The 14,855-nt window shown below is 40.2% G+C and overlaps 1 protein-coding gene across 4 annotated transcripts in view; it reads left to right on the top strand.

The window, feature by feature from the left end:
* The window catches only part of ppp1r12a (protein phosphatase 1, regulatory subunit 12A), a 71,403-nt gene that overhangs the window by 21,291 nt on the left and 35,257 nt on the right, over positions 1 to 14,855 (top strand). For all 4 annotated transcript variants that reach the window (XM_079262943.1, XM_079262944.1, XM_079262942.1 and 1 more), the window contains exons 2-3: positions 8,515 to 8,645; positions 12,671 to 12,789. In XM_079262943.1, the coding sequence (XP_079119069.1) occupies positions 8,515 to 8,645; positions 12,671 to 12,789 (250 nt within the window). The remainder of the gene's footprint in view (positions 1 to 8,514; positions 8,646 to 12,670; positions 12,790 to 14,855) is intronic.

Below are 14,855 nucleotides of genomic sequence, written 5' to 3'. Positions count from 1 at the left end.
TCCCTTTATAGCTGGAATTAAATTGCAATTAGAGATTAGTGATTTTCATTGTATTTCCTTGCTGCATTGTTAACCACATCCCACAAAGTCTGGCAGATTAACTGAGCTCTTTTCACAATGCGCGCTTAATGCTGTCGACCAATCAAACGGAGCTTCCCGTTTCCATCGATTAGGTGTGTGACCATTTTTATTTTTTATTTAGCTGTTACATCAACTTCCCAGTGCTGGCTTTCATGTTTGAGGTCTTTTTTATCAGAAGGTAAGAACTCAGACGTGTTTCTTATCTCCCAAACAGACAGCATACGTGTTTCAATGTGCTGTATATTGTCGTGGCAACTGCTGCTTTTACAAGTCTTTAGGACGTGTGCGACTTTGTTAAACAAAGAGCACATAGAAATCATACACAAGCAGCACAGCTTAATGTGTGTGAAAGGGTTAAACCAGTCACATTACAGCAAACAAGGCCAGGAAAACCAGAAGTGTGTAAACATTTAGTAGCAGTCGAAAGCCAAGTAAAAACCACAAGAGTTTCATTTCACACAATGTTGTGTGTTTCTCTTAAACAAGACGTTTTCCCAGACTGAGCATGACATATGGACAAGGTTTGATGGATACCATAACACTGCTGTATACACTATGTAAGCTTCTGGTGATTCAGTTTCTCTTCTGTCTGGTCTCTTGAAGTGTTTGACTTCCCACCATCCAGGGAATCATGGACTCTCACCAACATTTCACTAAATCTAGCTGAATTACCAGGCTAAATCTTCATATTTATATTATATATGTTTTCCCTTTTTGGGTTTATTTCTTCCCCCCATGCTAACCCTGCCTCTTACTCATCTAGCCATAGACCACTGATAGAAGCACTAACTTGTCGGATCTTTTTATCTGCAGCCTTTAGATTATTGTCTGCAGCAGGAAAATGGAGTTCAAAACTGCATGGTGTGAGCTAAGCGCTGGGTTTTTATACGACCAGGCATGGCTTAAAAACAACAAAAACCCTGCATCCGTGAGCAAAACGATAAACATGAAGTTGCACTCCACAGGTATTTCTGTTGACCATCCCATGTCATGCGTCTTCGTCTTTCCTCCTTTGAGGAATACTCGCCAAACTGGTTTAAATGGCTACGTGTCTGTTTGAGAGTTACATCATGTCTGAGTGTTTCTCTGCAGCCATGGCACGTTTTTATGCATCATTTAAGGACAAACTATAATGTTTAATGCAAGATTAAGTCCACAATGTTTCCTAAATACAACTTAATTTAAGAAAACTAATTTCTTTGTGTACTTTCTGCTTTCTCCGATGTTGTTATGAAATACTTTTGTTTCATTTGGACGATGATGTTGCATGTTGAGGAGTGTTCAGAGAGACATTGTGGGGTTCAAGATCCTACAATACTCTAAAAACGATAAGGCTACTTAGGTTTGGGTGGTGTTGCTGTTTCTGTCTCACACTAAGCTCATTGTTGATACGAGCTGTAACTCTGGTACTTGTCAACGGAAGAAAATGACAGAAATTAAAGGATTACTTTTGTTGGACTCCAGTAGCAGCTGGGAGGAGTCGACAGGCTTGTGACTGATTGACGAGGGAGGTCACCAGCATCATCGTGTTCACCTTAAGGGGCTTGTTTCCATTATTGGACCAGGGAAAGACGGACAAGATAATAAGTGTGAGTAATTAGCAAGAGACTCTGGCTGCAGACCTCCACTGAGGGGACAGATCCGGTGTAGACTCCACCTCCTCCACTACAGGCATCGGAAGAAACAAACTTTCCTTCACCCACCCCTCCCCCACCCAATGAGATTAAAAGGTTTGCCATCAGCCAATAAAACACAACAGAAGAAAGTGAAAAAGACTTAGAAAGATAAACGTTATGCAGAAGCGTAGAGCTTTCATCCAAATTTCATAAAATGGCACCATATCATGTTTATTATGTCAAAGGTTTCACTTTTTTTTTATCATAGTATTACATGTTAAGTAGCATGATTTTGCAATAAAACTCGGGTTACTGTTTTATTTGGAAAACCACAATAAGCAGAACATCACTGTGGTAACTAACGCCAAACAAAAGAAAACAAAAATATAAACAATATATAGAAAATAGAAACTATACCCTTTGGTGGTATTAGTAAAAACATGGGCTGTAGGGCTGTGACGATATGCTTTCGTCACAATTCAATTCCAATTTTTTTCCCTGTCGATTCTATTTAAATTGTGATTCTCGCAATTCTTCTATATTGCTGAAAACAAAAAAAATGTACAAAACTTTTTTGCTAGTTATCTTTGTGGATTTCAGTTTGGCTACTGTGTTGTTTTTTTCCTGACAGTCTTTCTGCTGCTGCAAAGCCCAAGAAGACAAGTCAAAGGATCAATAAAAACAATAAAAACGACAGAAAAAATTATAATTGATTATTTTTATTCATTTAAAATTAACATTTGAAAGAATATTTTGATTTTAAAATTGTGAAGCAAAAAATCCCAATATCGATTTTTTTTCGATTTGATTTCCTACCCCTGTAATATGGCCTAGTAGGTGCATTAAAAACCAGGTAATACACAGGTCTCAGTGTGTCGTCTGCTTATGCCACAGTCCCACGCAGTAGTGTTTTATAACAAATAGTTTTTGTTTCTAAACTTGCTAAATATGATTGGAGACATGAACTATTATATCTTGTACTTTTATGCTAAACAGCTGTTGTCAAAGCCAGCTGATCTGAACCAGTTGATTTAATGTGTTGCTATGGTGACGCCCGTAACAAAGTGATAAAACGGGGATTTAACTTTGGCGCGCATATCAAGGAAAATAATGCAGCCAGTCGACTGAATTCTTACTATCGTATTATTTAAACATTCAGCTGAAGACGTCGAATGTTATGGCTCAACTAGACCTTGTGGGTGCGTCATACAGTTATCAGTTTTTCCACATAAATATCAGTTCAAAACATTCAGATATAATTAATTAATAAGAATATTATTTTATGAGGACAGGAGGCCGTTCGCTTGTTTAATCAGCGTGTTTTTATTGCACGATCCGGACGGGGAAACAGTGGTTATAGCACACGGGTTGCTGATTTTGTCAGTGCATTTTACCTACAGAACTGCACATGAGAGTTTTCTAATGCAACTTATATCAAAGTGTTTCTCTATTGGCCCCATGGTGGATCCTGCAACAGGACTGTCCCCATCGTGGAGGTCTGCAGCCAGACCCATGTCGTAACTAGATGTGGGGATTTCAGGTGAGTTGTTCAGCTGCATGCGAAGTACCCAAAGTACATAGTTTGTCAAGAGGTTTTCCTTACTTTCCCAGACGTCACTTGTTAAAATATGATATCCAAAACACACGGTAAAGGTTTCAGCTGATGGCTATGTGGCTGCCAATATACGCATGTGTGCAGCTGTGTGAGACATGGGTCAGTGTTGGCTTTCAGGAAGATAACACTGTAAAGTTCTTTGCAGTGGGAATCTGCTAAGGCAGCCTTCATGTTTGTTTGGAATACTGACTGGAAGACATTTTAGAGATTCAGAGAACAGAAGGATGACTGCGATTGGTTAATAGGTGTAATAAATTGGCTGCCTTTTAATGTGAATTAGTGTTTTAAAGGTGCATAATTATTATAGACTGCAAAGTCTTCTTGTGCAGGTGTTGTACATTTCAAGTCCAAGATGGCATCTCTGTTTGTGTTAGCGCTGCTCTTTCCCCCCTGAATGTATGTAAATGTTCTGCAGTTTTCTGTGTCAGGGCTTCATTTCAAATCCCAGTAAAAAGCAGCCTGCCTCATGGTGATTCTCTGGAGGACACCCATAACCTGAATGTGACCAAACACTGACTGAGGCTGCCCCATTCCAGCAACTTATTTGATTATAAAGTCATAAAGAAGTGTTGACGGTGTCGGACTGTTGGGACATGGCAGCCCCACTAATCTCACACGCTGATAAAGGCGACATTTCTTTTGTGATGCGAGCTCAGACGAGCCCAGTTGGTCATAAAGTCCATGTGCAGCATAAGAAGCTCAGAGGATGTGTTTGATCACTCGTACATAACCAAACCATATCATCCACAAACACACACAGTCTGTCAGATAAGCCCAGTGAAGCCTGTGCAGGCACTCTCCCGCTCTGGTGCTGTAAACGGCCCAAATTTGGACAAAGATTCCAGCCAGACAGTCGTGTGCCCTGAACGGGGGGCTGCTGTGTGCTCATGTGGATCTGTTTCCCTTGTCAACGCTTTTGTTGTCATAGCAACACCAGACGAGAGGAGGACTGTCCGCTCACGGTGTTCACTTTTACATTTCAGGGGTTATTGGCAAATATTTCTTGTAACTATTGCTTGGTATGTTATTTACCGCTGTTGGTGTTTGTGTAAACTTTCTTTTACTGGGTTTATCTTCGTTTTGTTGTGTTTGTTTACATTTGAGTGTGTGATTTATGACCATCACTGGATCACAATAAGTGTCTTTTACATGAGATAACGTCTTTTTTGTTGAACATTTTTCCCCTTATCAGCCACATGAACAAGATTTTATTCAATAATTTTTGCGTTTAATGTCTTTTTAATCGTGCAGCTTATACTCACCTGCAGATTTGGCCTAAATCTGCCGTTTAACTTTTACCACCTCAGCATATCTGATGCAGCTGTTACACTAGCTGCTCAGCTGTGAAAATAAAAAGTAATCCTGGGTAATTTCTGGAAAAGTTTTGCTGATGGGTAAGTTCTTGGCAACACATTGTGTAAAAACAGATTTACACGCAACATATGTTCATAACTGTACCTAATCTGTGGGGGTCTTGGCTCTTATTGGCCGCTAATAAATACTTGTGATTTGTGACCCTTGTGATTTTTTTCATTTTTTTATTATAGGTCATATGAATGTTTCCCATACCCTTGTTTGGTATCATTTCATTTAACTCTTAAAAGTCCACTAGATCTGTGGCACTCCCGATCACTACCACTTTGTCGCTATTGTCACCAGTCTCTCAGGAGACTGTGGTTTTTCAACACTCTGTCATCCTGAAGCGGGATATCAGGTAACTGTCAATCAAAACGACTCCTAAATATGACAAATTTCAATATGAAATTAAATTCTTAATGGAAGTGTTAGAAAAGCTTATTTCTGCTGTGAAGTTGATCTTTTTAAACTGGGAGTCTATGGGGATTTGCTCTGTTTTGGAGCCCCTAGTGGATGAAGGGGGAACTGCAACATTTTTCGCACTTCTGCATAGGCTTCACTTTTAACAGCAGGGGGTTGCTGCTTGGCCCCATCCAGAAGGTTGATAGCCAGCCACAAAATGTAGTTTGTTCTGAAACACAAATGAGTCATTCATTCATTCATTCATTTTCCAAACTGCTTAGTCCAATTAGGGGGTTGCTGGGAAGCTGAAGTCTATCCCTGCAGTCATTCGGCGAAAGGCAGGGTACACCCCGGACACTCCTGTCCATGACAGAACAAAAGGATTGATCTATGCCAGGGGTGCCCAAGTCCAGTCCTGGAGATCTACCATCCTGCAACCTTTTAGATGCAACCCCTGTCCAGCACAGCTGAGTCAAACAGCTGAATTCCTCTTCTGCATGTCATTCAGCTCTGCAGAGGCTGCTAACGAGCCACCTATTTGATTCAGGTGTGTTGGAGAAGGGTTGCACCTAAAAACAACAGGATGGTAGATCTCCAGGACCGGACTTGGGCACCCCTGATCGATGCTAACACCATCACTGATCATATTTGTGCTGTGTGCTATGTTGCTGAGACCTCCATTAAGATCAGGAAATGATGATTAAGCCACTTCCTGCAAATCTTTCCACCAATCAGAAAACTTAACTTTACAGTAATGTCTAATCAGGACCCAAAGATCAATAAAGTGAGCAGAAAATAACTATTGGTCCTCTGTGGCTGGAACAGAGCCAAGACGTGTGATAACATGGAGTTGAACTGGAGTTGGTTCTTTGAGACTGTTGGGTATTATTGGTTGCATTAATAACTGTAACTGGCAAAAATTAGCTGCAAGAAATGGCTACATATGTAAATATTTTCTTTTTGTTTAAGTGCCAAACTTTCCTTTATCCTAAAAGCCAAGACTTGAGAAAATGATGCGCAGATGGGGAAAAAGTCTCTTTGCAGGAGGTAGTGTCAGAAAAGGGTTGAGCAGCATTGTGCCTGTCCCAACCACATAGTTATAGTAGATGAATGTAGTGTGTACATATTTCTGTAGTTCATACCCAGCAGTTTTTTATGGCAGTGAGCATTTAGGTCGGCTTAGCTCTTACAACGTTGTCACAGCTGCAACGGTACACGCCAGTGTCGCTATTTCCTGTAAATGGATTATGCCTGAAACATTGGCAGATAAGCACAACTTGCATGTAGAATTAAAGTTACACAATTTTACTGCTTTTACTTTGTTTTTCGTTAGTAACGGAGTTGTGCTGGAGTGGAAAGTACAGTAAAGTACAAGTTATTCCCTCCAAATAGTCATTTTTGCCAGATTTCTTTGGCTATAGAAAAAAAATCACCAAAGTGTCAGTGTGGAGGATGACAAGCATGTCATAGTTCCAGTCCACGGGCCCTGTGATGGACTGGTGACCTGTCCAGGGTATACCCTGCCTCTGGCCTTGTAGCTGCTGCGTTACGCTCTAGCCTCCGCTACCCTGCAGTGGAATATGCAGGTATAAAAAAAAACAGATGGATATTGCAGAATAACCACCAGTTATTTACCTCAAAGTACAGCTTAACGTTCAGGGTTTGATGATATATTTAAGTTTCCTCTTAAAAAGAATCATTAGACACCAAGAAATTTACATAGAATACAAAATAATAAAAACAAGGAAGAAAGATTTCAATAATGGACAATGATGTCAAATAATCACATTATGGGGAGGTGAGAAACCCTATAAGGGCTTAATGAGGTGTTAAATTGTCTCTATGATGCACATTTCAGTCTAATTTATTTTGACATGCAAGTCCAGTAGGGTAAAAAATCAATCATTTTCCACAAACCCCTTAATTCATATTGTATTGATCCCCTCAGATCAGCCTCTGGTAGAAACACGCCAACAGAGAAAGCTCCGCCCTCTGTCCTGCAGGCTGCGTCTGATTGGTCAACTGCAAGGAGTAGTTGTACTAAGCAGTGAAGGCGGGCGTGGCTTTCTTCTCCTGAACGTGCACAACCTAAAGAAGATGACCAATCACTGAGTCCCTGCCCTGGGATGTCACTAAAGTTTCAAAGTAGTAAAAAACTCCCTAAAACCAATCATTTCCATCGCCATGGAAACCGAAAGTGGAGTGCTGGAAAACTCAAACCTGTGTTTCGGTGATAAACGGCGTTGCTCGTATGTCTGACGAGTATTCAATAGGGGTGAGAAATCAACTCGAAAAAATTAAATATCAGGATTTTTGGCTTCACAATTTTAAAATTATTTTTATTTAAAAAAAAAAAAAAATTATACAAAAAAATCAATCTGTTAATAAAATTAGTCATTTTTATTGTTTTTATTGGTCTTTTCACTTGTCGTCTTGGGCATTACAGCAGCAGAATGATGGTCTGGCTACTGTGTGTTTTTTTTTTCCCTCACTGGAATCGACAAAAATCAGAAATATCAAAGAATCTTGACAATCACAATTTAAATCAAATTTGCACACAAAAAAATCAGAATCAAATCAGGACGAAAGCATATCATCACAGTCTGGATTTTCAACACTGTAGGAAAAAAATAGCATCATAGAGCCACGTTAATGTGTCATTTAAGTGAGGCTGCAGCGACAAGTGAAGCAGCCTTCGCTGAACGTTACACGACTTTTACATTCGTCTTCTGACTGTGAGGTGGATGCATCTTTTGTGTGCGTTAGCCTTTAGTAAAACCTGAATTTAATATCAGACTTGTAGCCTTGCTTCTACATTTTCTCTGTTATGTATGTCACACAGCAGCCACTCTGCTAGTGAGCAGCGAGGAGCTCATCCTGTTTGTTCTCCACTCAGCTTCAAATAAAATACATTTTTATAATGTAGTTTCCAGAAGGACTCGCAGGTCCAGGTTGTGGTCCTGCAGCCTTTTCCGTCTGTTTTCTGAGACTCATGCAGAGGTAAAAAGCAGCAGAGCAGAGGACATTGTGTTGAAATCAGACTTCTAGCTTCCTTTACGTTTTGGTTTTATTATTTTGGCATCAGAAGTTAGAAATGAATTCAACTTGAAGACACAAAGTGTTTTGATGATTTATAGTGACGGGAAATTAATAAATAAATTGTGAAAATCTTACTAATCTATAATCGTGCCATCTCTCTGTCATCGTCTGGTTTTACTTTTGGCATAAATGGGCGACCACATGGGGCTGGCCCTATGGTACTACGTGGTATTTAAAGCGGCCCTGCTGTGTGCAGGCATTTAGGGAATGCTCCAGCTGCCTGAAACCTTTTGAACACACACAGCTATCCATCAGGAAGCTCCACATGTCTATGTGCTCCCATTCATTGCTCAGATGCATAAGGCAGCTTGTGTTCTTACTCTCATCCTCTCTGTGTTCCTATAGGCATGCATCGATGACAACGTTGACATGGTGACTTTCCTGGTGGAGCATGGAGCCAGCGTCAACCAGCCTGACAACGAGGGCTGGATCCCCCTCCATGCAGCCGCTTCATGTGGATACCTGGATATAGCAGAGTGAGTATTTTGTTTTGTAGGTTTCTTAGAAACTTTTCATCAGCTTTGATTGCAGCTAACTAGGGCGGGGCGATATATCGAATATACTGGAGATATCGTTGCTAGTCCCCTGTACGATATAGAAAATGTCTATATTCGTCATATTGGAGTATCCTGTTGTCACGCAGGTGTTTTTAGCTGTGGGCGGGGTTTCCTCCCTCCTCCTCCACTCTGCACCGCTTTGCACAGAGAGTTAAAGCAAGCGCACCTCGTTACGTACATAACATGAGCTACGTGCTACGTCATGAGAGGCAGCGTGGAGACACTTTCTCACTAAATCTGGCAACTTCTTGTGAGAAGCGACAAATATAGCGACTTTTACTGGAGTTATTGGAGACTTTCCTGGTGTTTTGGCGACTGACTTTAAAGCGCATATTGTAAAGTTATTGTCAGAAGGAGAGTCTCTCCCCGTCCTAAAGCACTCAGTCGCTCCGGCTGCAGCTGCAGCCAGTCAGAGGAGCAGAGAGGACACCTGCACGACTCCACCTACAGTCACAATGAACAGCCAAATCCGCCACTGATCCCGCTCTGGATTACAGAGTGGGACGTAAATTACAACGTTTTTCACGTCATTAATTCTATTTAATTACATTCACAGACTCTGTCACTTACTCACCTCATCCACTGTGTGTGACACAAGCATATTTATCTGGCTCCTCATGTCTCTAGAAAGTACAGAAAGCAGTGAGGATCAAATCCTGAATTAAAAACTGAAGCCGTTTATTGGAGACGATACGAGGACATTCTGCCTGGATTATAAGACTGATTTCTACGCTAAACTCTGCGATTAAAAAAATACACGACAACTCAAAAACGTCTTCATAAAGCAAAGCCTTATAATAGTTCATCATTTGAAAAGTCCCCCCTAGAGCACCTATTTTCATACGTTGCATTTATTACATCATGCAAAGTCACTTTATTTTGTTTTAAAATGACATGTTTCTGCTACTGCTTTAACTGTTCAATAAATACAGTTTTGATCAGTTTGCTTCGTTACAATTTCATCCTTTTGGCATGAATGTTTAAAATCAGCACATCTTAATGCAGTATGAACAGTTATGTTTTAATGGAGACACAAAATCATCTTACTGATGTGATTGTATGCACCAAAGCATTCATTCAAGGCTGAGGTAAATATCGAGATATATATCGTATATCGTGACACGGCATAAAAATATCGGGATATTACTAAAAGGTCATATCGCCCAGCCCTACAGCTAACCCATCCTTGCATCCTGTTATATTGCAATAATTATTTTTAGGACATATGTATGAAAACATTTATAGTTAGGCAAGCAAATTCTTTTTTTTTTTCTCCTTCATTCATTTCATTCATTCAGTCCAAATCTTTGTAATATCTTCCTTAATAACCCCCCGTTTTTTAATGAGGTTTTAAATGTGGGTATTTTATTTTATTTGTTGGCTTTTTAAAATGTATGTTATATTTTTTGTTTTGCTTTTATTTTATGACTTTATATTTTTTTATTTTATATATTTTATTTATTTTATTTTTTAACCTTTTTTTTACTTTTCGTTTCATTTTTATCATTTATTTAATTTAATTATATTTAATTAAATGTTATTTTTTGTTTTATTTTATTGCACCTTCATGATATTTTAATAAGATCAAACTGTTCCTTTGTCACATGCACATCTAAGATGGCATTTTCTTTGTTTTTAGCCAACATGCTGCGTTTTCTCACACCACAGTTTTATCTTGTAGCAGGCACCATTGCTACTCGGTGTGGTTCTCTTATCCTGCTTCAGCATTATACTGTGGCGATGTGATGCACACACACAGGAATGTATCACACATTGTTCCTGTTGCATCCTTTCACCTTTTTACTCAAATGATGTTTTGGATTGTAAAGCCCTTTGAGGTAGTGTTGTGATGACATAACTTGTTTACGTCTTATTTTACTGTTAATTGGGGTGTTTTTATTCGTAAATGCCCAGCTCTATTGTGAGAAAGTCTCAAGTGAAATGATTGCAGTCAAGCGGCCAATCAGTTATGTCAGACACGTGTTGTTGGAGTGATGTAATCTAAGGCGGCGAGATCAGGGTCGCGTCCTACATCTGGAGCGTTGTTTTTCTGTCAGGTAAGAAGACGGCACACAGAGCGAAGAGGAGAAGACGCTGATGCTATCGGAGGATATCTAAACAGACTGAAGGAGCTGAAGCAGCTCAGTGGTTCTCATTATTCAGCATGTTGGGAATTTGCTGTGAGCTGTTTAACTCGTGGAAACGTTTCACAAACCCGGCGTGGGTTTATTTAGAAACTGCAACCGGCTGAGGAGAAAACAGTAGCGGGGATATTATTTAGTTTTTAGACATGTAACATGATTAATGTCTCAGATGAGGGAAGGGTGGGAAGAGCTGCCCTCTCCAGCTCTTCGGCATCAGGCAGGAATTACAGCAAACAAGACGTTTCTGTTGCCACATTGTGAGTGAAAAGGTCAAGTGCTTGTGCCGATATGGGTGACTAACGGAGACATGATGTCACACTGAGAAACTCAGCAATCTGGTGTGGGCAGTGAGTTGTCAGTGGGCCCATTATAATCCCAGCAGCCTCATTTACAACAGAGCACTGGCAGGCAGGGCTGTACCAGTGTGGGACTGGAGTTAAACCCACCTTAAATGAGCAGAAGAGAAAATTTAATCTGAAACATACCAAATGTTGAGAAGTAATTGTTGTCAGTCTGTTGCCATTTAGGTGGAAGTCATAAGCACGGCGTGTTTGAAGTGGTTTGTTGGCCTAATGAGAAGAGCCTGAGTCCCGCCACAGACTTAATTGGAAGCAGCTGAACTGGAGATGCTGACTGGTTTAAATGTCTTCAGCCACTTCTTCAGGCAAACAGACAAAGGTTTAAATCAGCAGATAGCTGGAAGCGTTGAAAGGCTTGTTTGGGATATATTACAGGAGTTTTGCAGTATTATTCTCATCTTCCAGTGCACATAAAATAAGGTACAAAATTTGATTGGCTCAGCTTAGAGAGCAGTGCACAGTTGTTGCTCTCGCCTGTTTTCTGTAGCTGTGGTGTGTTCAGTGTTTGTCCAGCATGAGGAAGACCATCTGATCTGACGTGTGCCTGAAATAATCAGCATGTAGCCTACACATAAAGTTCATTCATACCCGTACACATCCCTGGGTCTTTACCCCGTCAAGCCTGCATACAGTTGATATACAGTCATATTTATTCATCCCCTTTCATTAAAGAAGGAAAAAAAAACAGCTGCCTGTAAAATAAGCTGAAATTGTCTAAAGTAATGAATAAAAATTTGATGAAAATCATGACATGTTTTTCTAATTCTGGTTCAATAGAAATATTCTTTTTACAAAAAGCAAACAAATAAGATAATTTATTACATATTACATCAGTCTTAAAGTAATATTTAGTAGAACAATCCTTTAATGTTTCCGCTCCAGTCAGGTGTTTTCTGTTCCTCTCAGTCAGACTTCTGCACCTGTTGACAGGTATTTTGTCCCACTGTTCAACAGAAAAGTCTCTCATTTGTCCAGGACACATTTGTTTGGGTTTTTTTTTTCTTTCTTCAACTCAGTTAAATAAAAAAAAAAAAAAAACAGTGTCTTATATTACTAAATTATATTTTTGTAGATTTTTAGTTCTTGTTCCTTTTTTAAGTCTCCAGTTATTTGAGTGACTGTTGTAAATTCAGCTTTTCTTTAATGAAAGGAGATGAAGACATATGAGCACAACTGGATCATTTAGATGAAATTCATGAACAGGTTGACAAGAAGCTGCTGGATCCATTTGATTTGGATCAGGTGTGTTGGAGCAGGGAAACATCCAAAATCTGCAGGATACCGGCCCTCGAGGACTGCAGTTTGACACCCCTGATTCAGAGGATGCTTCTGTATTCAAAGCCTTTTTTCCCCTCATTTGTCACCAGTTGAGTGAATACGTCCATAAAGTATGATGGAAGTGTTTCCTGTTGAACTAATGGATGTTTTCCGTCTCCTCCAGGTATCTGATTAGCCAGGGCACCAACGTAGGAGTTGTGAACAGTGAGGGGGAGACGCCCCTTGATATTGCTGAAGAAGAGGCGATGGAGGAACTCCTGCAAAATGAGATCAACCGACAAGGTACGGTGTGAGAAACGACAAGCCACATGGATGTTTTTCATCTGAAAATGAGTCAAAGTTTGAGACGCTGCAACTAATCAAGAGATTTTTTTGGTTTAATTAGAGAGAAAAAAAATAATTTTACTATTCTGTTATTATATTTCATTTTTATAATACTAATGAGAATTATTTTATAACACAAGCTGCATTTCTATTGCAGTTTGTTGTGAAATAAAAGTGATTTTTTTTTTTTTTTTTTTTTTTTTTTTTTTTTGGTCGTTTTTGACGAGCAACATTTGCAATTTTTTCGGCATTTCCATTCAGTAATGTTAAACGCACAGACCTCGTCCAGCTGATGTTGCAGCTTGTTCAGGTAGAAACGTAGCTTTAGTTTCAGGTTTTCTATTCACTGCAGAGAATTTGCTCCAGTAGTCTTTCTCTGTCATTTCTTCTTCTAACTCACTGTAAAACTCTAAAATTCCCCGTTTGTTCCACATCGCGCCGTGATACATTTCTATATTGAAACGTCTCAAACAGCTCATTAAAGTGCAAAAACATTGTAGTGATATTTGAGAGCTTTTTTGAAATGTAGGTGTTTCCATTAGTTTTTGTTGGTTTTTTTTTGTCATATTTAGGTTTTGTGCAATTCCAGCTGGAATGGAAAGGCAGCTACTATTATTATGTAAAATTACATCAATATTTCTTTCGGCTACCTAAAACCACATGCTGGTAAACCGTCTCTACATTTCTGCAGCCCATTTCACAGTGAAGCCAGAAAAAGGCCCAGAACTCACCGACATTATTACTTATAAACAGTGAAACTGTCTGTCAGGAAAAGTTGAGCTTGTTTAGTTTTTTATGTTTAGTGTCCGCTGCTTTATTTGGCACGTTTTGGCACATCTGACCAGAGTCAAACATGTTTACAGGCCTGCAAATGACACAATAACATTTCCCTGCTAAATATGAACGTCATTTAACCCATCAAGCATTTTACTTTGCGTTTAGCCTGCAGCTGGTGAAACATTCAAGGCTTCACCTGCTTTACTTTTTACTCTTCCAGTCAGCCGTCCTGCACGCTGACACGTCAGGTTTTTTCCCATTAGCCCCAGAAAACCTACCGCCCTGCAACGAAAGAGGAAGAATCCAACCACGATGACTTGATGCTGTTCCTTCTCACTGTAACACACCTGTTCTGCAGCTCACACGGCACAAACACAAAGCAGCACAAGCAGTAGCACGTGGACGCCGAGGAACTCTTACTTTCTGTTGATCTGCAGATGTAGTTCAGACATAATCCCTGGTGGAAAGGGATTATATTGAAGGATTTTAATGATTTAAACAATCGTGGTGATTAAGACTTCAGTTAATTGTGAACAAAGTAGTCTTGGCATCCGTAGCAATGTGTTGGTGTTTGGAGACTGGGAACAGCCACTTGTAGCAGGGCGTAAAACACAGAGAGCGTGAGAAACCAGAGCGTTTAACGCTGGATTTTCTTTCTTAGTTACTAAAAAACGTTTCTGTACACGGTGGAAGTGTTCCAACTAGTCCATCGGTGGTGTGGCGGCGATGAGATGCTGAAGGCGACGCAGCCAGTCGGAACCAGTTTGTTTTCCGCCGCCGCGGAGCGTCAGTCACCTGCCATTCTTCGCTGTCTGGATAAAAGCTTGCATCATAACAGAAAACTGATCCAGCGCCAGGTCATTCTATTTTCACCCCTCCCTTGTGGCGGGAGGCCATGCTGAGACGCGCTACCTGGCCCCAGGCCAGAGGGGGGATCCTCCACTCGGCCACTAGTGACGTCTGGGTGGCTTGGCTGTTCCCGAGGCCTAATTTGCTCCTAATCAACGTGAACTATGAGATGTCTGATTAGACACGTCTAGCACAACCCGGCTGACTTTCCCCATCACCGCCCTGCGTCTCTGAAAGCTCTCTGAAATGAAAAAGCTCTTTCTCACCAGGAGCTGTCTTTACCTCTGAACTGTTCCATCATTTTTCCTTTTCTACTGAAACACACACTTTTACAGTCACCTTGTCCTGCTGCATTGTTGAATCAGCCCCCTTCTCCCTGAAAACAGTCTATTTAATTA

Source organism: Telmatherina bonti (assembly GCF_933228915.1).
Source record: "Telmatherina bonti genome assembly, chromosome: 23".
NCBI lineage: Eukaryota > Metazoa > Chordata > Actinopteri > Atheriniformes > Telmatherinidae > Telmatherina > Telmatherina bonti.
Note: the sequence above shows the minus strand (reverse complement) of the source record. Positions and strands in the feature narration are given on the sequence as shown.